At 36.9% G+C, this 23,182-nt stretch overlaps 1 protein-coding gene across 3 annotated transcripts in view; it reads left to right on the top strand.

Moving 5' to 3' along the window:
* Positions 1-23,182, top strand: part of LOC127501161 (glutamate receptor ionotropic, kainate 5) — a 102,602-nt gene that overhangs the window by 73,740 nt on the left and 5,680 nt on the right. For all 3 annotated transcript variants that reach the window (XM_051872984.1, XM_051872985.1, XM_051872986.1), the window contains exons 14-20: positions 104-307; positions 5,755-5,868; positions 7,702-7,811; positions 7,941-8,114; positions 12,725-12,890; positions 14,807-15,032; positions 22,126-22,254. In XM_051872984.1, the coding sequence (XP_051728944.1) occupies positions 104-307; positions 5,755-5,868; positions 7,702-7,811; positions 7,941-8,114; positions 12,725-12,890; positions 14,807-15,032; positions 22,126-22,254 (1,123 nt within the window). The remainder of the gene's footprint in view (positions 1-103; positions 308-5,754; positions 5,869-7,701; positions 7,812-7,940; positions 8,115-12,724; positions 12,891-14,806; positions 15,033-22,125; positions 22,255-23,182) is intronic.

Below are 23,182 nucleotides of genomic sequence, written 5' to 3' on the forward strand. Positions count from 1 at the left end.
AATGTATGGCTATTGACTTTCATTGAGTTTATGGTGCTTCACTGTATGGAAATTTAGAGTGGAAGAGTACAGCGTTAAATGTTACCTTCATCCTGTTTTATAGGAGAATCCATACGTGATGCGCAAGGCAAACTACCAGGACTTTCAGGGTAACGATCAGTATGAGGGATTCTGTGTGGATATGCTGCGGGAGCTGGCAGACATACTGAAGTTTTCGTTCCGGATCAAGCTGGTGGATGACGGCCTGTATGGAGCTCCAGAACCTAATGGGTCATGGACTGGCATGGTGGGGGAATTAATCAACAGGGTATGCATGCCTGCACACACGTCCATAATTAAGCTCTGTGGACACATTGTGTAAAATCAGAGACGCTTTCCAGTCACAGTGAACCTCAATGAAATGATTGGGCTTTTACAATACAGGCTTTATTTTCTTTTATCTCCATTGAAACTGCATATGCCTTAAAGGGTTAGTTCGACCAAAAATGAAAATTATCCCATGATTTACTCACCTTCACTATCATCTTTCAGACAAACACAATTGGAGATATATTTAAAAATATCCTGGCTCTTCCAAGCTTTATAATGGTAGTGAAGCCCAAAAAAATGCGTCCATCCATCCTAAAAATAATCCATACAGCTCCAGGGGTTAATAATGGCCTTCTGAAGCAAAGCGATGGGTTTTTGTAAGAAAAATATCCATTTTTAAAGCTTTATTAACTAAAATATCTAGCTTTTTGAGAAACTTAAAATATTATGTTTTCTGAACCACATTATCTAAGTTGATTTGACAAAAAATATCGAAATCCTCTGATATTTCTCTTTAAAAATTCTCTGTTTAAGCTTCTAATTCGTGACCAGTGTTTTGTTTTGCTCTATCTTCTGTGCTTCCGCGTTCGTCATTGCATCATGCGTCAGGTCAGGGGTTATTCTTCCGCCGCAAATCGATGCGTACGGGTATCTGCCGGAAGCTAGTTATTATAGTTAATAAAGCCTTAAAGGAACACTCCACTTTTTTTGAAAATAGGCTCATTTTCCAACTCCCCTAAGAGTTAAACAGTTGAGTTTCAATGATATTACGCAGCACCTGTGACCCCCTGTTTGCACAGGGAGCGTGCCTTGCAACCATGGAGACATTTGTGAGAGGCGCAGCGTAATATCATTGCGCCTGCTGCACCCATGGTACGGCAGCAAAGTTCCTTGATTATTACGCCGGAATGAGAGTATAGTTCCTAGCCATATCGGCCTAGAAAATCGCAACTTTTCATTTTCCGTCGGTCTTAGTACACGAACTACAGAAGAGTCAAGTTTTAAATAGTAAAAAAATAGCGAAACTCTTTGGCCATTTTTAAACGAGATGCTAACGGTCTAATCAGATTCAATGAACTATGCTAAGCTATGCTAAAAGTGGTACCGCCAGACCCGGAGATCGGCTGAATGGATTCGAAAATGGTAAAACTCAACTGTTTAACTCTAGGGGAGTTGGAAAATAAGCCTATTTTCAAAAAAAGTGGAGTGTTCCTTTAAATATGGACATTTTTCTTACAAAAACCCATTACTTCGCTTCAGAAGGCCTATATTAACCCCCTGGAGCCGTATGGATTATTTTTATGATGGATGGATGCATTTTTGTGGGCTTCAAAATCACACCCCCCATTCACTACCATTATAAAGCTTGGAAGAGCCAGGATATTTTTGAATATATCTCCGATTGTGTTCTTCTGAAAGAAGATAGTCATATGGCTTGAGGGTGAATAAATCATGGGATAATTCTCATTTTTGGGTGAAAGCATTGTCTTTGAAAATTTGTATTTTATTAAAAATTATAAGAGCCTTTTATATGTTTACATGTTTGAATGCAGCTAGCAGGATATCAACACTGGACCATTGCCAGCTGATGTTTCCATTAGAGTAACGATTACTGATATTAGCGCTATTCGCACTAATGCTAAAAATAATGGTGGCAGTAATAAGAACGGTAATGTCATTCTATTAACCCCAGTGTGGGCAGGTCTCTGCAAAGTCCTTTTGAAATATACCAACACACTCACACATTCTAATCAGCTCCTTCTGTGTCTAATTATTTAGTGACATTATACCATTACTGCTGCTGCAGCCAGTGTACAGTTGTCACATGTTGGCGTTTTTATTGTGTATGTAAACTGTGTATCATATCTTTCTCTCCATGGACCCACACTTCAGCTCTTCCTTGACATCAGCGTTTGATGACACCCTTTGAATGTGGTTTACAAAGCTATCTCTCAGTAATCAATTAGGCAGTAATTAAGCAGATTGAGAGATATCTGGGGTACACTTGGGTTTTTTAAGCAGAATGAATGGCTATTGATCACCCTAGTGTTAGGGAAATTACTTTGCTTGACATGCTACAAGCTACTCATGATTTTAAATAGTTCAGGTTGACAAAGGTAGGCTATTATCTTTTAATAAAATGTAGCTAATTACAAGGCTTTTTTGGGGTCAATATCAAAGCTTTTTATGGGGTCATGAGATGGATTTTTTTAATTATTTTAATATGTTCCTTGAGGTTCACTTATAATGTTAATAAAGTTTTTTGTTTTGTTTTTTTGCATAAAAAACAAATATATATGTGGAAAAATGATTATTTTCATCCTTCATTCTGACCCCCTGTCTGAAATGATCAATTTTTAAGAGGCGGCATCTTTAAGGCTTGTCAGTAAATGGCCAATGTTATGATTGGCTAACGTCATTGCATAGGAAAAAGTATCAACGCCCACTCGCTATTGCACGCGAGTGAGTGTTTTGAAAACATTATCCATACTAAACCATCATTTACAGACAATGCATTATGAAATCTTTTACTTAAAGGGATAGCTTACCAAAAAATGAAAATTCTGTTATCATTTACTCACCCTCAAGTTGTTCCAAACCTGTATAAATTTCTTTGTTCTGTTTAACACAAAGGAGGATATTTTGAAGAAAGTTTGTAACCGGGCTGCTTTGGGGCACCATTGACTTCTATAGTAGGAAAAAAAAAATACTATGGAAATCAATTGTGCCCAGAACTGTTCAGTTTCCCCCATTCTTCAAAATATCTTCCTCTGTGTTCAACAGATCAAAGACATTTATACAGGTTTGGAACAACCTGAGGGTGAATAAATGATGACAGGATTTTCATTTTTAGGTGAACTATCTCTTTAAGGTTTGTTATTCAATACAGTTGGCTGCTTCATCTTTCAACAAAAGTTTCTTTGCGAACTCTCCATAACACTGTGCCTCGTTTACAAAACAAAATGCTCCGAGCAAACATATAATCCTCCGACGAGATCCGGGAAGCCATTAAAATAAACCACCCACTTGTTTCCAATGCTGGGATCCTTCTGAAGTCTGTACAGTGACTGTTTAAACTGGACGCGTCAAAACGAATGTTCTTCACTCTTCCATTTGTCTTGTTGTTGGCAGACTCAAGCGCGCGGAGTATGTCGGAAACTGAACGCGCAGCTGTATACTGTATCCAGTATAGACAGCGTCAGTGATTATAATGGGCTCTATTTACTTTTGATGCGACACAACACTCACATTCAGTGTAAGCAAATATCAGCCTTTAAGTGAGTGAACACCAGTGGGCGTTGGCCTATGGTACAATGATGTAAAACTATTCGTCGATGTCTTGCTCTGGAGGCAGTTATATGCAAATGTATTTGCCTGTGTGACGTCACAGATCCCGCAATTGTGATAATAATGAGCCATTTTTTGAAGCTTGATTAAATAAATGCTTTGTTTATAATGAGGAGGACGTTTTAAGCTATGAAACTTGCAGGATGATTTAATGGTACAAAGACCGCTTATATGTCACAAGATCAAGGCACGTTTGATTTCTCATGTCATGACCCCTTTACGGAAGTAAAATAATTAAAAATCTGGCTCTAAAATAATATTAAAGTTTCTACACTGAAAAAATTTTTGTTGGTTTAACTTAAAAAAATAAGTTACCTGGTTGCCTTAAAATTTTGAGTTCATTGAAATTAAAAATTTGAGTTAATACAATGGAGTTGGGTTTAATAAGTAGAAACTCAAAATATTATGTTTTCTGAACCACATTAATTAAGTTGATTTGACAAGAAAAAAAGTTGTGATAACATATCATGAAAATATTTTTTACAGTGTATAAATAAACAACTAGTCCAATTATGTTTTTGTTCAATTATTTTGTATATATATATCATATATAATTATACAGCATTCTCCTAATTTTTGAATGTTTGAGTTTGACTGTAAAGCTCATTGTAAAGCACAGTGTGAAAAAAATGTAGCATTTTGTCTTGCAAAACTGCACCTCACATAAAAATAACTTTAAAACTTCACTGCTTTAGAAATTGCTGAGCTACTGTCACGGTACTAAAAAATGTAGTTACGTTTAGCAGCGTTACTGTTACAATAGTTACTCCCTAGCACTATCACCCACTCCTCCTCGAGGAGGAAAGAAAAAGGGCAAAATAATGCCACACTGAGCTTTTTTATTCATTATTGCTCATTTCCTTCCTTAGGAACTTTCACTCTTGTGCTTTTATATTCTCTTCCCTTTCATTTTTCATTCCATATCCCTCGTTCCCTTCATCTCTCAAGGGCACAATATTCCCTGTGTCCTCGCTGGAAGCCTTCTCTTTACCAACTCTCTGTTCTTAACCATTCCTCATCACCCTTTCCCCTACAAGTATCTGTTTCTTCTCTCAAGGACCATCATTTTATTTCTCCTCCTCTCTCTTTCTGTTTTCCACTCTTTAGCCCTGTTTTTCTATCTCTCTCCTTCCCCGTAATAAATAAATCTCTTTCCTTTTACCCAAGGACTCTCATATCAAATTCTTCCATCAAACCAGGCTTCTTTCAGTGCACTTACATCCCTTTATTATCTGTCCATTCATCCATCCAGCTGTCCAGCCTTGACTTTCCTTTTTTCAATTCTTTGCTTACTCTCCTTGTGCTAAATTTCCCTTTTCTTTCCTCTGCCACTCCTTGTCTTTATCAATGAACCTCAGATAATGTCAAACGCTTTTCTTCTCGGGTTCTTCTTGAAACCAAGGTCAATGTTTAGCACGGGAATACATGTGGAGCACAAACTACACGCAACGAAATTGCAGGCCTGATGCGAGTCAAACATTGTACAACTGACACAGCGGTATACTAATAAGCGCTTAGCAACATCACTAAATTATCACCACAAACGAGGGGGTTGGTAGTTATTATCTGTCAGTAAAACACCTCCAAGTTACAGTATGTAATAGAAACCCTGAAGCTATACCAGAAGTCCATCAGGATGATTATAGGTCTTCTTTTTTCTTTTTTTTATTGTGCATTAGATCTTTACAAATTTCAGCAGTGACTGAACTTGGCTGAATTTTAATGGTTTCAAATTATAGAGGAAGTACATGTATGCACGATTCTACTCAGTAAGATGACAGCCATTTCTTTAAAGGTTTTTTTATAAGCTAATCCATGAGAGCACCACAGACTTTTTTTTTTTTTGTCAAATAAATCAAAATCAAAATAGAGTTTTGTGGCTTTTGCTGTATTTTATGTCTGTTTGAGATCATCTACACTGTATTTGCTGTTTTACTTTATCTCAATAAACTCCCTGTTATTGGAAATCATGGGTGGCAAATACCTCTTGAATGTAATTTTGGTTACCGAAAATGTTGCATCAGTCAGCAAAATGACTGAGAGTACTATATCAAACTAGTGTTGCTAATTCTCTCTCTTTCTCTCTGTTTGTTGCAGAAAGCAGATCTGGCAGTGGCTGGATTTACAATCACATCAGAGAGGGAAAAGGTCATAGATTTCTCCAAACCATTCATGAACCTTGGAATCAGTATCCTGTACCGCGTCCATATAGTAAGACACATTTATAATATACTAAATTGCGATTGTATACTACATTGGTATTTATATATCATAAATGATTTTATTATCATTGACTAGGGGTGTGCGATATCACAATTTTTGATCGTGGACGATTAAAATGTCTCCACGATCTGCTTTAGAAGAAATATCGTAGTATCGTGCTACAGTGCATTCTATCAGTTGCAGTTCTGCCGCCTCCGTACCGACCTACTGTACAACATGACGTACATTCACATCACATTAACGCAGAGGTAGGGTTACACGTACTTGATATTACAGTTATTCACAATTCTGAAAGTTTATTATTTGCATGCGTTTTAAATCCGCACACTTTTCGAAGCGCATACACCCGAAACACGCTTGTCAAACTGCATGTGAGTACTGAACTATGTTATCTTTCGCGTCTTATTGCGCTTAAACTGTCAGATACACACAAGGTTTACATAAACACAGTCGATTATGTCTTAAGTGAATGTTAACAGTTGGGAGAAAACCAGATGTGTGTCTCTATGCAATGTGCATTTTTGTTCTTATTTTTAAAAACCCTGTCGTCCACCCCTATCATTGACTATGTAATATTCTTGGGTGAATCTCACAAAACCTTTCAAGAATATGTATAATAATAATAATAATAAATTATTATTATTAATTATTGTTGTTGTTATTATATTATTACTTAAATTATTAGTATTATATATATTTATTTATTATTGTTTATTTGTTATTATTATTCATTTTTTTCCCTCAGTTTTTATTAAAGGTACACTTTGTAACTTTTGGCCCTCTAGCGGTTAAAAAACAAATCTGCATGAATTTTGCAAAAAGAACATTGATTTGGTTGTGTTTTGGCTCTGCGTGACTGTGGATAAATCCTACTGCTCATAAAACATTCACTACTAGTCTTAAGAGATAGAACCAGTTGAGATGGAAAGGATTTCAAGCTGACTGAAGACGTTACTGTAGCTAAACCCATTAATAGACACTGTACTTCCTTGCAAATAAATTCCAGCACAGTGCTACAACAACCATAATGAAATGACCCTTCTCAATAGATAATGCTTTACAATGAACTCTGTTAGAGAGCTACATATAGAAATCTATCTGTTATAGCAATTTATCTGTAAGGTATAAAATACCTTACTCACCTCATGAATTACTCACTTTTACAACATTTCAAATCCCTCAGTTCTCACCATCTCTGAAAAGCCAAGCCAATGTTGACTCTTGTTTTATTACGAGCTCTGTCGCGTTCTCTTTTTGCCAGCAGACTCTCCTCTGTTCCGTGTTTTATATGACGAGACACGCATGGGCAAGTGACATATTTCGTGGGCAATTTCCCACGAAAACCATCCTGACAGGTCTAAAATATAAACACTTATAGTAGATTTACCATAGTGAATCAGGGTAAGACATTGCTATGGGCAACAGGTGGTGCTTAGTAAAGAATTTTTGTAAGATTTTGTTTAGTTGGATTGTCCTGTTTAACAATCTTGTGAGAAAATCTTGCATTCTTGTAGCTTAAACATCAAAGCATGGTGCAAATGTGTAAGGGCGTCGCTTCCCTGAGAAGACATGCATACCTTTAATGCATTGTAAGTCGCTTGGGATGAAAGCACCTGCCTGATGCATAATGCATAAATGAAAAATTGTGTATAATGTTTTGTCTGTATCAATAACAACCTTTTACCAAATCTCTGCATATGAAAAGGTGCACTAAACGAAACAATAACAAACAGCAATTGTATCAGGAAAAGCTTTTAGCTGTTTTGAGATTCTGTGGGAGTGGTGAAAGCATTATTTGTATTGTTTATGTGCTTTCTACAGGGCAGGAAGCCAGGTTATTTCTCCTTCTTGGATCCGTTTTCACCAGCTGTCTGGCTCTTTATGCTTTTAGCCTATCTGGCCGTTAGCTGTGTACTCTTCCTGGCTGCCAGGTACCACACTGTCACTCAATACACACAGATCTATTTTGAATATCATTATATTCACAGTCCAGCGTTCTTCCTGAGGTAACAGTAGTCTTTCACTGTTTCATTGTTTGTTTCTTTCTCTCCCTCCATCAGGCTGAGTCCATATGAGTGGTACAACCCCTTCCCATGTTGGCGGGAACGCAAGGACCTCCTGGAGAATCAGTACACACTAGGGAACAGCCTGTGGTTTCCGATCGGTGGTTTCATGCAGCAGGGCTCAGAGATCATGCCCCGGGCCCTGTCCACACGCTGTGTCAGTGGCGTTTGGTAAGTGTGGGGATGGTTCACACTTCTTTTGAGGTGTAAGAAACCATGCAGTAAGTGTGCATGTGAATCTGTGAGTAATAAAGACACTCTTTCACACTGAACTCGTGCTACATCAGTATCTCCACAAGCTGGTTCTGCACACATGAACAGAAAGCTTACAGTACATGAGTCACAGTGTTGTTATTAACTAAAACTAATACTATATTATTAACTGTTTTTGGTAATTGAAATAAAGTTATGAATGTTAGATGAAAAACTTAAATAAAAAACTAAAACTAAAATAACAAAAATTAGAAATGTTGCCTTGTGAACTACCGGAAATAAATGTTTAAGTTCTAAAATTAGTAAAACTGAAGTATATAAAACTAATACTATATTATGGGTCATTGACGAATAAGGTTTTTAAAAGTGTAAAAAAACATAATGGACATATAATTAATTTTGAAGTTTTATTAAGTGTTAACAATGACTTTTTTTTTTATAATCAGTTAACACTGCTTTTGTCATTTTTTTTACAAGATGGACAAAATTTGTCACCAAAAAAGTCATTTAGTTTAACCAAAATTTCAGTTTTACCAAATGACACTTTTGGTTATACTGAATGACAATATTTTCAAACAATGCTAACAGGCTGAGTTTTTAAAATATTACAACATTTTCCATGTTTTATAGCAGTTGTACCAAATGACCTGATGTTTGGGGACATGTGTATGAGAAAGTAAAAACATTAATTTTTCAAATAGTTACTTTGCTTCATGACCATGTGGTCCTTTTGCAGGCGTCTGAATGATGTCACATCCTGTCACATGATATTAAATGCATGACTTGATCCAAAATGTTCCCTTTATATTGGTTACTCTGAATGACATCAATGAAATTCATTTTTCTGGACATTCTTTCTCATAACAAAGCAACGACAACTACACATAATTTTAATACCATTTTGCACTATGTTGATATATAATGATATAAAATCATGCCAGAATAAAAAAATATCTATTTATTACATTTTTAATAGATATTTTAATCACAAATTAAATGGCTGTATTGGCCTTTGGACAGTTAAACTGAATTCACATTTATTTGTATAGCGCTTTTCACAATACATATGACCTTTTGACACTTCAAAATCTTTAAAATACCATTATATGTAGCAAAATATAATTTAAAACTTTTGGATTCAATAAAAGTGATCTAGTTTTACTACCTTACATACTTTGGATGTCATATCTTTGTTTTTTTATTATTATTAAGGCATTTGGACAAAAAAATGACCCGTCACGTCATTGACCCATATATATATATATATATATCATATTGGGTATATGTATGAAAATATAAAATATAAAAATTAAAGCTAATAAATACTAAATTAGTAAACAATACGAAAATAACACTGAAGTTGATTCTTCAGTTTGTAGAACTTTTCTGTACCCAATGAGGATGTTAAAGTTTTTTTTTAAAGCAATCCTATTTTTAAAGGATAGATTATAATAGCTTTAAACTTTGTATTGTTTCTCTTTAATTACTTTTTCTAGTGTTGGAATATGATCGTTAAATGGATAGATTTTCCAGAATTTCTCTATTTTGTGCTTTTGTCCCAACCCAGACTTAAACTTCTCTTTTATAATAAATGAATAAAAAGAGTTAACGTCATGAAAATTATTCTTTATTATACTGCACTTTTGCCAATGAACCTTGAATGTATTTTCATTTAATTTTATGTGTATAATTTGAAATTTTTAATTACATAGAATCACTGTCACCAATATTACCATTGCACCAAACGTTTTTGAGAAAGGGACAAATGAAACCGTTCATTTTATTTTCATATTTAAATGTAAATTACTTAATTCAATATACATACATATTTATGTATTTAATTGACTGCTGTCTAACTTGTGGTGTTAGCAAGTACAGAGTACAAACTAGCATATTACCAAAATCTACTTGAAGGATGATCAACACCAAGATCAGCTTTTTATTCATGTTTAAGCATAATTAAAATAGTTGAAAGAAGTTTCATTTTCTCAAGTGCCTCTAGCTGAATAATCACTCATATCTTATTTGTTGGTATGTGTTGTGTATTTTGTTTTGTTTTTTGGCCAAGCAAACAAAAAAAAATGACCTACTTGGTGTGAACATTTTCTGCAGGGCAGATTTTCACCCATGGGGATGCATTATTTCAATTTAACATGCACCAAAAATCTGTTCTCTGTGTAAAGAGACCATTAAGAGTGAGTGAGTGTGTCTTTTCTCACTTATTGAAAGTGTAAAGTGTATTAAGTTTGTGTGGGCATGTTTGTTTTGCTTGCAGACATATATTGCACAAAGAGTGCGCTTCACTCTTTTGTAGGGTATTTCCAGATTAGTCTCCAACCTCTCAGTTCATTTTGCACTCTTCCTGCTATATCAGGTCAAGCTGTCTTCTGTTCCATCTCTTCAATTTCTGTCTTGCGCCTTGCTGTTGAGGTCGTTTAAGTTGAACAACCACTTTCAAGAAGACTAACAATGGAGCTGAAATGATTTGATCTGTGCATGCAGTGGAAGCTGAATGTTTAATCATCTGTGGTGTGAAATAAACACAATAGATGCAACTTTAATCCCACACAGGGGTGACCCAGAAACCGGAGAGCGCCCGTCTAACTCCACTGTGTCCCTGAGCACAACACTAAACTCTGTGATGCTCTAGGGGGACGTGTATCTGCAATTGGTGTACTTTAATTTTTGATAAAGAGCTTTTACTAAATGACAAGTAACTAATCTGCCTGTTTGTGCATTTTTAGAGGCCAGTCTCTTTAGAAAGGTTTTAAATGCTTCACCAGTCTCTTAAAGCTCTTTCTCTGAGGACAGAAGTTTCCTTTCATCTGGGCATGATTTAGCGTGGGGAAGACCACACTCCATGCCTGTGTTGGGAAGGGCTCTCAAACTTCCTACTAAAAAAATCCTTCATCAACATGAATCAGCATTCATAATCGCAAAGAAATTCAAACTACCGTTCAAAAGTTTGGGGTCAGTAAGATTTTTTTTTCTAAAGAAATTAATTTTATTCAGCTAGGATACATTAAATTGATCATAAATGACAGTAAAGACATGTAACAAATGTTACAGAAGATTTGTATTTCAAAAATAAATGCCGTTCTGTCATGACAACTCTCGGAAGACTGGTATGGCATTAGAGATTGGCATGGTAATTGATACGGCACTGTAAATGTATTTGGTCTTGGCGGAATAGATTTGCTACGCTGCTGCTGCTGCAGAGCAGGTACCGAGACTTGCTACTGCCAGTACATTCACAGACATTGCTGTGAGCATGTAAGACATGTTGCTGCACATGTAATATACATGAATGAACCCCCAGAGCAGATCTATACAGGTGGAGCTGGGGAAGGTGGAGGGTTTCTGAAAGCACGCTGCAGACTGCTAACAGCAACACTACTGGTATTTGTTTGAATGTTGAGCCGCTGCTCAGTGGCCGTTCATGTGACAGCAACCAATCAGCTGTGCTATGTAGATAATGACGTGATCGCTAAAAATGAGTTAAAGACCTATTAGCCTGCGCCATCTAGAGTTTCATGCCAGAACTAGGTAATTCTTTTGATTTATCCATGTATGCTAAAAAAATATTGTAGTTTCCACAAAAATAGTAAAAAAATACAACTGATTTCAACATTGATAATAATCAGAATGCTCATGTGATCAGCATATTAGAATGATTTCTGAAGGATCATGTGACACCGAAGACTGGAGTAAGGATGCTGAAAATTCAGCATTGCATCACAGAAATACATTACATTTTAAAATATATTAAAATAGAAAGCAGTTATTTTAAATAGTAATTTTAACATTTCATAACATTACTGTTTTCACTGTATTTTTGATCAAGTGAATGCAGCATTGGTGAGCCTAATTTTAAAAAAAATCTTATCCACCCCAAACTTTTGAATAGTAGCGTACTTTTATAATGCGATGGATTTCTAAACATTTCAGATCAAACAGAGCATGAAGACAATTTTTTTTTCTTTGGAATATCATGTAAATAGTTTGTGGACAACACCAAGAACATGGCTTGTTTTTTACCTGGTTAAAGCTAGTTAGGTGTCTGACCAACTGGACTACCAGTTAGTGGTCCTGAGGTCAACCCAGCAGACCATCCTGATCAGAGTTTGTAGACCACATTGGCTCTGGTGGGGAGCTGGTTGAACTGGTTAACAGTATTCCAGAACATAGTTTAGTTTACCAGCTTAAAGTTGGTATTACCGCATTTTTTCTAGATCGCGTTGGTTAGAAGAACATCTGGCATAAATTAGAGTCAATTAAATGGTTGATGTGTTAACTGTCATCATGTCTGTCATCAAATTACAGATAATTCCACAGAGTTCACAAACACTATTCATTGATTTTTTTATAGCTTGCTATTTTGCATTTGATCAAACCAGGTCCATCTGGTTGACATTGCAGCTGTGGGTGTTTTTCAATATTCATTGAGTGATGTTTGTATGTAAGCATATCTGCACACACCTGTGTCTTATGTAAACATCTGTCTCTAATATACTTTCATATATATTTCTGATGGAAAAAAACACTGTGTTCCTGTGTGCACGGGACAGGTGGGCATTCACGCTGATCATCATTTCCTCCTACACGGCAAACCTTGCAGCTTTTCTGACGGTTCAGAGGATGGAGGTGCCAATCGAATCTGCTGATGACTTGGCAGATCAGACGAACATCCAGTATGGGACTATACAAGGAGGAAGTACTATGACCTTCTTCATGGTACGTAGGTCCTTGTTTGTGCAAGCATGTGTTTGTGTGAAATTGTGTGTGTGTGTGCTTTCCATGTGTGCACGTGTGATGTCATAATGCATCACTTCCTGTTTATGGCGATAACTGGACTAGTGACTCATATACAAGCCCACACGGAATCTGTGCTGGCAGAACTTCACAGAAAGCTTCAGATTTCCACAAATTGAAATGCCCTTCATTCACAAAGTTCTATACAAGCCCCACCTTTTGCATGTATAGGTATTTATTAATATTAATATATATTTTTTAATAATACTGACAATATTTATACAGTACAGTGCAAAAGTTTGGGGTCAGCAAGGTGTTTTAATGTTTTTGAAAGAAGTCTCTTATGCTTAAAATAACTATTTAATACATTGTAATTTATTCATGTGATGGATTATTACTCCAGTCTTTAGTGTCACATGATCCTTCAGAAATCATTTTAATGCTCAAGTAACATTTCTTATTATCAATGTTGAAAAACACTTACTGGCCACTTTTTAGATACACCTGTTCAACTGCTCCTTAACGCAACTAACTAATCAAAACGATCTGCTGAAGTTTAAACTGAGCATCAGAATGAGGAAGAAAGGTGATTTAAGGGACTTTGAATGTGGCATGGTCTGAGTATTTCAGAAACTACTGATCAACTAGGATTTTCACACACAGCCATCTCTAGGGTTTACAGAAAATGGTCCAAAAAAGAGAAAATATCCAGCGAGCAACAATCCTATGGGCGAAAATGCCGTGTTGATGCTGGAGGTCAGAGGAGAATGGCGAGACTGGTTTGAGCTGATAGAAAGGCAACAGTAACTCAAATAACTACTTGTTACAATCGAGGTCTGCAGAAGAGCATCTTTAAACATACAACACATCGAACCTTGAAGCAGATGGGCTACAGCAGCAGAAGATGGAAGAATAGAAGATTGGAAAAACGTTGCCTTGTCTGATGAGTCTGATTCTGCCTTGTATCAATGGTTTAGGCTGGTGGTGGTGGTGTAATGGTGTGGAAGATATTTTCTGGCACACTTTGGGACCCTCAGTAGCAATTGAGCATTGATTAAACACCACAGCCTACCTGAGGATTGTTGCTGACCATGTCCATCCAAGACCACAATGTATCTTTTGATGGCTGCTTCCAGCAGGATAACGCACCATGTCACAAAGCTCAAATCATCTCAAACTGGTTTCTTGAGTAAGTTCTTGAGTTCACTATACTCAAATGGCCACCACAGTCACCAGATCTCAATCCAATAGAGCACCTTTGGGATGTGGTGGGATGGGAGATTCACTTGTAGGTAGATCTGTTCACAATACAGCTTTCTCGACTACTCGTTTTGACTAGTTGCTCAGAAAAGTGGTTGACTAGTCTGCGGGTCCGTGTTTACCTTATGTAAATAATTTAGAATACAGAATGAAAAACAAAAACAAAACAATTGGAGCTGAAATCAAGTGATACACGGCTAGTCAAAATGTATCCAATGCTTTAATTAGCAGTAGAGTTAATTGGCTAGTTTGTGCATGTGGTTTAAATGATGTCATAATGCATCATGTCCTGTTTATGGCAGCAAGCAGTTGGCTTAGTGACTCACAGCCACATCTATATTCACACTGGAGGCCAAGTTCACTTCCCCTATTACATTAATAATGTATTATCCATCTTTCTTTCCCTTACATTTTCACTTTCTTTCAATATGTTACCTTAATCTAGTTCACTCTCAATGTCTGCCAATAAAATGTCTCTTTATTCATTCACCTGTCCTCATGTCCCCGCAAATATAATTTTGTCTTTGATTTTTCTCCGCCTTCCAATACTATGTCTGTTTCACCTCTCTTTTCTCTTTCTGTCTTTTCCAATGACTTTCATCTGTGATGACGAACCCTCTCTGCACTCTCGCTCTTAGAACTCGCGCTACCAGACATACCAGCGCATGTGGAATTACATGTACTCCAAGCAGCCCAGTGTGTTCGTGAAGAGCACAGAGGAGGGCATAGCGCGGGTCTTAAACTCCAAGTACGCCTTTCTTCTGGAGAGCACCATGAACGAGTACCACCGACGCCTCAACTGCAACCTCACTCAGATAGGAGGCCTGTTGGACACCAAGGGCTACGGCATCGGCATGCCTCTGGGTGAGTAGGGCGGAAGTGAAAAAGTCAGAGAAATAAAAAGAAAGAGAGAGAAAGGCTTCAGGTGGGATATAAAGGTTTAAGAGAAACCCAGGTTTGATTTTAACCTTGTTATATAAGTAGAAATACTTTTGAGTGTCTAGCAGGGAGGTCTAAAATACAGTATTTGGCCAGTATACAAGCCAGCCGCAGCAAGCGGGGGAAAAGTTTAATACTTTTGACTTCACACTTTAGTGACTTTATTTCTTATTTTGAACTTCATCTCACGATAAATTGCTTGTTTTATTTTTGTACTCTGATGTGGCTTCCATTGTTCTATAGGTACTTTTTAATGGCCGTCAATGGAGAAACATACTTTTTTCAGCAAGGGTTATTTGGGCCATGTTAACCTGCAAATCCATGACTAATTGGTATCCAGACATATTCCTGCATGTATTGTGTCATGTTGTTTAATGCTAAAATATTTTCTCTTTTCAAGGGCTGTCACGATTCCTCGATTAAATTAGAGTACTTGATTTAAAAAAAATCCTCAATTGCAATTTGCCCATGACGATTAACCGGCAAAATACCTGAAGTGGCGTATTCCATGGACGAGAATCCATAAACTGCATTATTAGACCGTTTTCAAAGGCTGCATGATATATTAAAACCATTTAAAATCATAATATATCATGGTGCTATTGTGAAATCACAAAGGCTGCAATTCAGTTAAATATCTGCTGAGGGTTTCAGTGATGTTTTAATTATTTAAATGCATGCAGGTTACAAGTTTCTTCAATCTCAGAGCGGCTCCATTCACAGTAAATGCTGCTCCATATGAACTTCTGGAGTCTGAACATAAGTCTGAAGTAGTGAGTGTAGGTATAGGGGTGCAGAGCCAGTGGTTGCTCTGTAGGCAAACATCAGTGCCTTGAATTTGATGTGGGGGCAATTGGCAACCAGTGCAAGTTTATCAAAAGAGATGTAACGTGCACTCTCTTCGACTCGTCAAAGACCGCTCTTACTGCAGCATTCTGGATCAGTTGCAGAGGTTTGACAGTGCATGCTGGAAGGCCTGCCAAGAGAGCATTACAGTAGTCCATTCTGGATAGAACAATAGCTTGGACAAGGAGTTGTATAGCATGCTCTGATAGGAAGGGCCTGATCTCCCTAATGTTGTATAAGTCAAATCTGCAAGACCGAGCAGTTCTAGCAATGTGGTCTGTAAAGTTTAAATAATCATCAATCACAACTCCAAGGTTCATGGCTGTCCTGGATGGAGTTATGGTTGACAAACCTAGCTGAATAGAGAAGTTGTGATGAAGTGTTGGGCTGGCTGAGACCACAGGTAGTTCTGTCTTTGCAAGGTTGTGTTGAAGGTGGTGGTCCTTCATCCAGCAAGAAATGGCAGGCAGGCAGGCTGAGATGCAAGCAGCTACCGTCGGATCATCTGGCTGGAATAAGAGGTAGAGTTGTGTGTCATCAGCATAGCAGTGATATGAAAAACCATGTTTCTGAATGACAGATCCTAGTGATGATATGTAGATGGAGAAGAGAAGCGGTCCGAGCACTGAGCCCTGAGGCACCCCAGTAGCTAGATGTTGCGACTACCACGTAGGGTGTCGTGGGGATTCGTAAATGACAATGGGTGTCGGGATGCAAGATTCGATTTTCATCTCGTGTAGTGTGTCATAGTGGATGACAACTGATGCCGCATTTGCGACGCTTCACAATGTCACGACAGAGAGACTAGCATGTTTAATTTTTTCCAGTCGTTCACAGCGAGTTCCGTCACATCTGTGACACTGGCCAATAGGATCAAAGAAGTGCCTTCGTATATGCTTTCAAACATGCCGAAATGAAAGAGAGACAAGGGTATTGGTATTCCTGCTAGGTGGAATTTTACAATGGAGGAAATGTTCATGGAGCTATGGCAACAGTGCTCCTGCCTTTATGATGTTTCTCAAGGGACTACCGTGACAGAGTTTAAAAAAAGGTAAAATAAAAAGAATATTTTTGACAGTCCATACTGTCCTCTTCTTGCAATCCAGATAAGTGTCCACTGTCAGGTTTTCTTTCTTTTTTGGGCTTTTCTGATGACAAGACAAAACACTGCCATTTTTTGTCTCTCCCACTTTAATCAGCATTTATTTGTGTGTTTATTAGGCAAAATTTCTGTTTTAGTTCTGTCTGAGATGTGACTTATTAGCACACAAACTATTAGCTACAGTATTAGAACACAAACTCTGACATGTTGTGCCATGGTGCTCAAGTGTATGGTGTGAGTTTGAATGTGAACATTTTTTGTTCCCTGCCCATTATCACTCTGAATAAAAATAATAATAATCCAAAAGTAAAAAAAAAAAAAAAAAAACATTTTAGTACTGCCAGAAATAAACATGATGATGGCCCACAGAACATCACACAAACAAGAAAGCCGATGTCACAATGATAGCATCTCTTCATGCTCTGATATTGCACATTTCTATCTAATTTTTCTCCTGGATAGATGGCTTGGCACTTTCCGCGACGCTTGATAAATAGCAATTCTGACTTTGACTTTGACATTTGGCATTTCCAGCAATTATTCATTGACATACAGAAACATGAGGGAGGGAAAAGGAACAATTTATGGCATATGTGTTTTGTATTGAGGGTTTTAATGCTCACTATTGGGTGTTACAATGAGGAAGGCTGGAAAAGAGAAAACATGGGGTCTTAATTGTGGCTAAAGGATTGGGCTGGGTGAGATAATGGCCACCACTGAGCCACTGTATTCACTGGAAAAACGTAGAAAGGTTTTCAGGACTTGAGTGCAAAGGGGCTTGTCAAGTCAAAATTTAAGAAGCTTACATCCAGCTGTGAAAGTGAAATAGGCCGTAAAAGTGTTATTGGCGTCATGTGGTGATTTCGCACAGTAGGCCTACTGCTCCAATTCCCAAAGACTTCTAAGGAAGCTAATAGTTCCGTAATATTTTTCAACATTCTTTTGAAGCTGATCAGCATATGTCTGAAATGCAAAATGTCTTTAATTCAGCTCCAATGTTGTTCGGTGTACAATTCATCAAATGACTGATAATATTTAGCAATTGTATTGCTTTTTTGTCCTGTAATTTTGATCCCTACTTGCTACTTTTGGCATTTGTAAGAACAGAGAGAAGAGCTTAAAATGTCAATGTTCTGGACTCTATCATTAGTAGATTATGAAAATGAAATCTATCATTAGTAGAGTAGATTTTCCACTATTTATACATTTCTAAGTCATATATCAATATGAAAAAGTTTAGCTTAAATACAGCCTCACCTCATGTGTGGCATCGTTTCTAGCAGTTTCATTAGGGTATTTCGTGTTGGTTATATTTATGATGGGGGAAAACTAATCTTGAAAAAAAAACCATTATTAAATAAAAAACTAAAAAGTACTTTTATTTATGAAGTCTTAACTAGGTAGAACTGTCACCAAATGCTCTTGGCAATAATACATAGCAAGTTTCATGTCAATTTCTCAAAAAATTGTAAAGCTATGACCTTACTTCATGTTTAGTGTCTTTGATGTGTTACACTTGAACAGTGTAGTATATCAGAAACCTTTTAATAGCTCTTTACTGACATAGACTGTAATATTTCTGATGAAATTTGGGGAGGATTTGGTGAAACCTGAAGAAGGATTTAAAATGGTGGAAATCAAATGGGACAGAAATTGGAAACACTGGGAGCAATAAAATACATGAGAATAACACGTCCTGATCTTTTAGTATTATTTATATACTATTATACTATGTTTAATTTTAAATTCAGTTCAGGTATTAGTAATATTGTTATGAGCTTTATCATTTTTAGTTGTTTTTCATTTGGTCCAAAAGTTATTAGCTAAAAACTGTTGCCGGTGTTTGAGGGGCAGATTGGATATTAAGAACATGCCCAATCTACATGCCAATATGGGCTGCTGTAGACTCCCATGATGCATGAAGAATAATAAAAACCTTTCATTTTTAGTCCCTGAAAAAGATATGATGGCTCCAAAAATTTAAAAAGTAATGAGTACAGTCTTGTTTTAGCAGATAAGATTATGAGAAAAAGAGAGAGGACATATAAAGGAGGGATGCTAATGAATACTTTCAAACATAGGTGGGGAATGTGTACCTACAGTAGGTGAATTGATGCGGTTAGGAAATTACCAGTGCTGTTTTTGATCTTCTGTCCTCCAGGAAGATCAGTCCAACACCCTCATGACCACTAGGCTAAACTGTCCTCCAAAATATCACCATGCGCTCATAATCGCATGAACCCATAACTAGATTTAAAATGAGAACCCAGGAGCAGCATTCGTCTTCAAAGTCTATCTCCAGGTCATAGAATGTCTTCCAGGAGCTCAAACATTCATTCCCTCCTCCTGGTTCTAACACATCTCTTCAGGTCGCCTTCCAAAGTTCTGGTGCCAAGTGATAAAATCCTCTCATCCACTCATTCATGAAGAGGCTGGTCACCATGGACACCCCCCATCTGCTTCCATAGCAACCTAGAGTGCAGATGATGTCACTACAGCGTCCTTAGTCTTGTTTAAGGCTGATATATACCAAACCAACGTCGAAGAACCGCGGAATGGTGGTGTAGGCTCACGTCGACTTTGTCTAGACAAAAACATTGCACTTGAACACACCGCAAAAACTACAGTCTACGACTACGAATTTCTAAGCGCCTTATTTTTATAAATTTCTTTTTTTTTTTTTTTCTTGTGCACTGGTTTACAAGGCTGAACAGCCAATTAGAGTGATCTCTTTTCCCGATGCGGTTCAACATGCTCAATCGGCCAGACTAAAGCCAACGGAGGTCCAACTAAAGCCGACGTGTAGAACACACTGCAAAAACTAGCCCAACCGATGCTCTCCGACTGCCCACTGTTGGCCGACAGCCACCCATCGGCATGGCGTGTCCCGGCCCTTAGACTGTAAAAAATGAAATGACCTTTTGAGTCACTAGTTGATTACTTTTCTTCCTTTTGTAACACTTTACAGGTTTAATTTGTTAATACTAGTTACATAAACTAACAAAGAACAACCATTTTTTTAAAGCATTTATTGATATTATTTTCAAATATATTCACTTAATTCATGTTAGTGAATATTACACTTAGGTTAGGTAAAGAATCCTAAAAAATGACACCCACTTAATAAGAATCACAAGCTGAAGTGTTGTAAAATACATGAATAAGTTTTGGGAGTTAATTTTTAGTCCATCTCCGCAAGACAGACTTCAGGGTAGGAGATGGACTAAAAATGAACTCCCAAAACTTACTGCTAGATTCTGGAAGATAAATTCTTCAAACAGTGGTACACAAGGATGTGGTGCTGGTCCTTCAAGAGTCACTCTCAATCTGTCTGTCTATAAAGCATATAAAAAACAGTATTCATGTATGTTTTTTAGGATTCTTTATCTAACCTAAGTTTCTGAGATCCTGACGCCTTGCACTTCTGGAGACTCCAGGTAGGTTGCAGTTCTGAAAAATGGTGGAGCTGGAGACTAAAGGGTTCCTGATGGTTTCACATTTAATTATTAATCTTAATTCTTTTGCACTCTTCTCCACCTGTTTTTATCTGACCCAATGAGCATTTCACTGTCCATTGGTCATGCCTTAACTTTGCAATTTCTAGTATTGAACATTTAAAGAGCATTTAATAATTTTTGACTTTTCAAGTCTGAGTTAAATCTCTTTTTTTTTTTTTTTTTGGCTCATTTTGCCTGTAAAAGAAAACCTGCCTAATAATTATGCACACCTGAATATGAGGCGTTTATTTCCAGCCTTCATGAACAATTATATATATATCACTTATAAATGATTAAATACAAAATTAATAGTAGTTATTAAGATTGATATGGTTTGGAATTGGCAAAATGTGCTTGGAAAAAAAAATTGATCAGAAAATCAACTTGCATAATAATTATGCACGCAGTGTAGATACAATTTACTGTGTTTGCTTCAGCTAATGCTATGCTTTTTGCTATTGGTAAGGTTTAAGGGTTTAGTGTAGGTGGTACATTAATTTTAAAATGCGATTAATGCATTAACCTTTTAGCGCCACTCATAAGCTATTTAATTTCCAAACTGCTGCAATAATACAACAACCCAAGTACTAAATGTTGCCAGATTCACGTTATCTGTTTCTGATAAAACTGAATGCACTTTTAGACCCATTAACTTGACATTTCACTTTGAAAAAGTATTGTGAAACGTGCAAGAAGAAATGTATTATCATTTTGCAGAAATGTGGCCACAGGCATGTTTTTCCTGGGTTGGTTAGAAGTCAAGGTGTTTTTAAAAGGTTGCAAATTTCTTAGTCTACATGACATGAGAAAAAAATGGCAACTTTAAATACAGGGCTTTATATAAGTGATGTTGACATAAATGTTTCGTGCTCATACTGAGGTTTAAAAACATGCACCTGAATGATACTTCACATTCACAGCCTTTGAATGAATAATAAAGTAACATTCAGTGACAGCTGATCCATTCCAGTGCATATCTGCAGTGTTTAATTTAAATTAACATCTATTAATTTGATGAACACATCCTTTCACGTCACATTGTTATTAGCGGGATATGATTAGCTGTGATACAGTAATGTCTAATGAGGGATGATGTTATTCTAACAAGACAAATAATTTGGAATTAACCTATCATAACATTCATTTTCATTCTGACACACTGGCTAATTTAACTCATTTGCACAACATCAGTTGACTTAAGACATTCAGAGTCATGTCTTATCAGTTAGCATATGTGGTTTGGCGCATTGAACCCTAGTGCTAATGAGGGCAACACTAGTTTGGGTCATTTCAAATCACTGTCCCTGTCGGTAGAAGTGTCTAAAAGGCCAAAAACTGTTTACCGTGTAGCATTGCTAATCTTAAACTACCTGTAGCATTGCTAGCCTTAGCCTTAGCCTTCACTTCTTTAACTCTTATCATAGTTATCAAGTTTCCCAGCCTTGCCAAGGTTTTACAGTAGATAGTTTTGGACACTTGTCGGCTGGTAACCCTGGGAGTCCAGTTGACCAACCAGTTAAACTAGCTAATTTCATTCTTTCTCTCTCTCTCTCTCTCTCTCTCTCTCTCTCAGGTTCACCATTCAGAGATGAGATCACGTTAGGTGTGCTCCAGCTGCAAGAGAACAACAGATTAGAAATCCTAAAGCGTCGATGGTGGGAGGGGGGAAAGTGTCCTAAAGAAGAAGACCATCGAGCCAAAGGTGAGTGAAACACTGTTATTATACTCATTAGCACCTCACCATAATGTACTGTTCTGTTACTGTACATCCTGATGCCGACAGTACTGGCACTTTAATATATGGGTTCTGGTATGACCCTGGATGTTTATAATCTCAAGTATGTGAGTGTGTATTTGTGTGAGCAAGTTTTGCTATTCTCACAGGAACAAAAATGTATCCTATTTATTTTATCCTATTTTTTTTTTTTATCCTTTTAATTTACAATTTTAGAAGAATACTAAAACCTGATGAATGCAAGGAAAAGATATTTAAAAGAGATTAAATAATATCATATGTTATGTCTAAGAATACCAATAGATGTATTTTTTGATTAGGGATAGTGTTGATAGATATGAATCAGTGTTGCCAAGTCTGCAGTTTTCCCACAGATTTTTTATGTCGCGTGTTGATTTCCACCCCCGTACGTACAATTTCAGACGCCCTTAAAATGCCCTTAGATTCAATGGAGAATTCGGCCGCCCGATGAAAAAAATTGCATTGGGCTATTTTTGGGCTACTTTTGTTGTGCAGACCTGGCAACCCTGATATGAGTACACAGATAGTCCTGTCCTTTTAAAAGTGCAATTTTCAGGCCTGAGCCTTTCTATATATAAAGTCAATATAATTTTTTCTCATTTCTAAAGTATTTATTTGCCTATAAATTACTTTTTGTAAGTGCATTGTCAATAAAAATGATTTTTATAAACATAAACGTTGATATAAATCTTATAAATTCATTGGTCATAAAAGGGTGGTATCCTGAATGTAGGTGTAGGCCTTACCTAGCCTACCCAAGTATATATTTTGCTCTTCAACAAACATCTATATTTGTTAAATCTACAAAACACACTTTTACTCAAATCACACAAACATTGGAAGTGTGGATATTTGATTTCCTGTCATTCTCTAT

This window comes from Ctenopharyngodon idella, chromosome 19 (assembly GCF_019924925.1).
Source record: "Ctenopharyngodon idella isolate HZGC_01 chromosome 19, HZGC01, whole genome shotgun sequence".
NCBI classification, from domain to species: domain Eukaryota; kingdom Metazoa; phylum Chordata; class Actinopteri; order Cypriniformes; family Xenocyprididae; genus Ctenopharyngodon; species Ctenopharyngodon idella.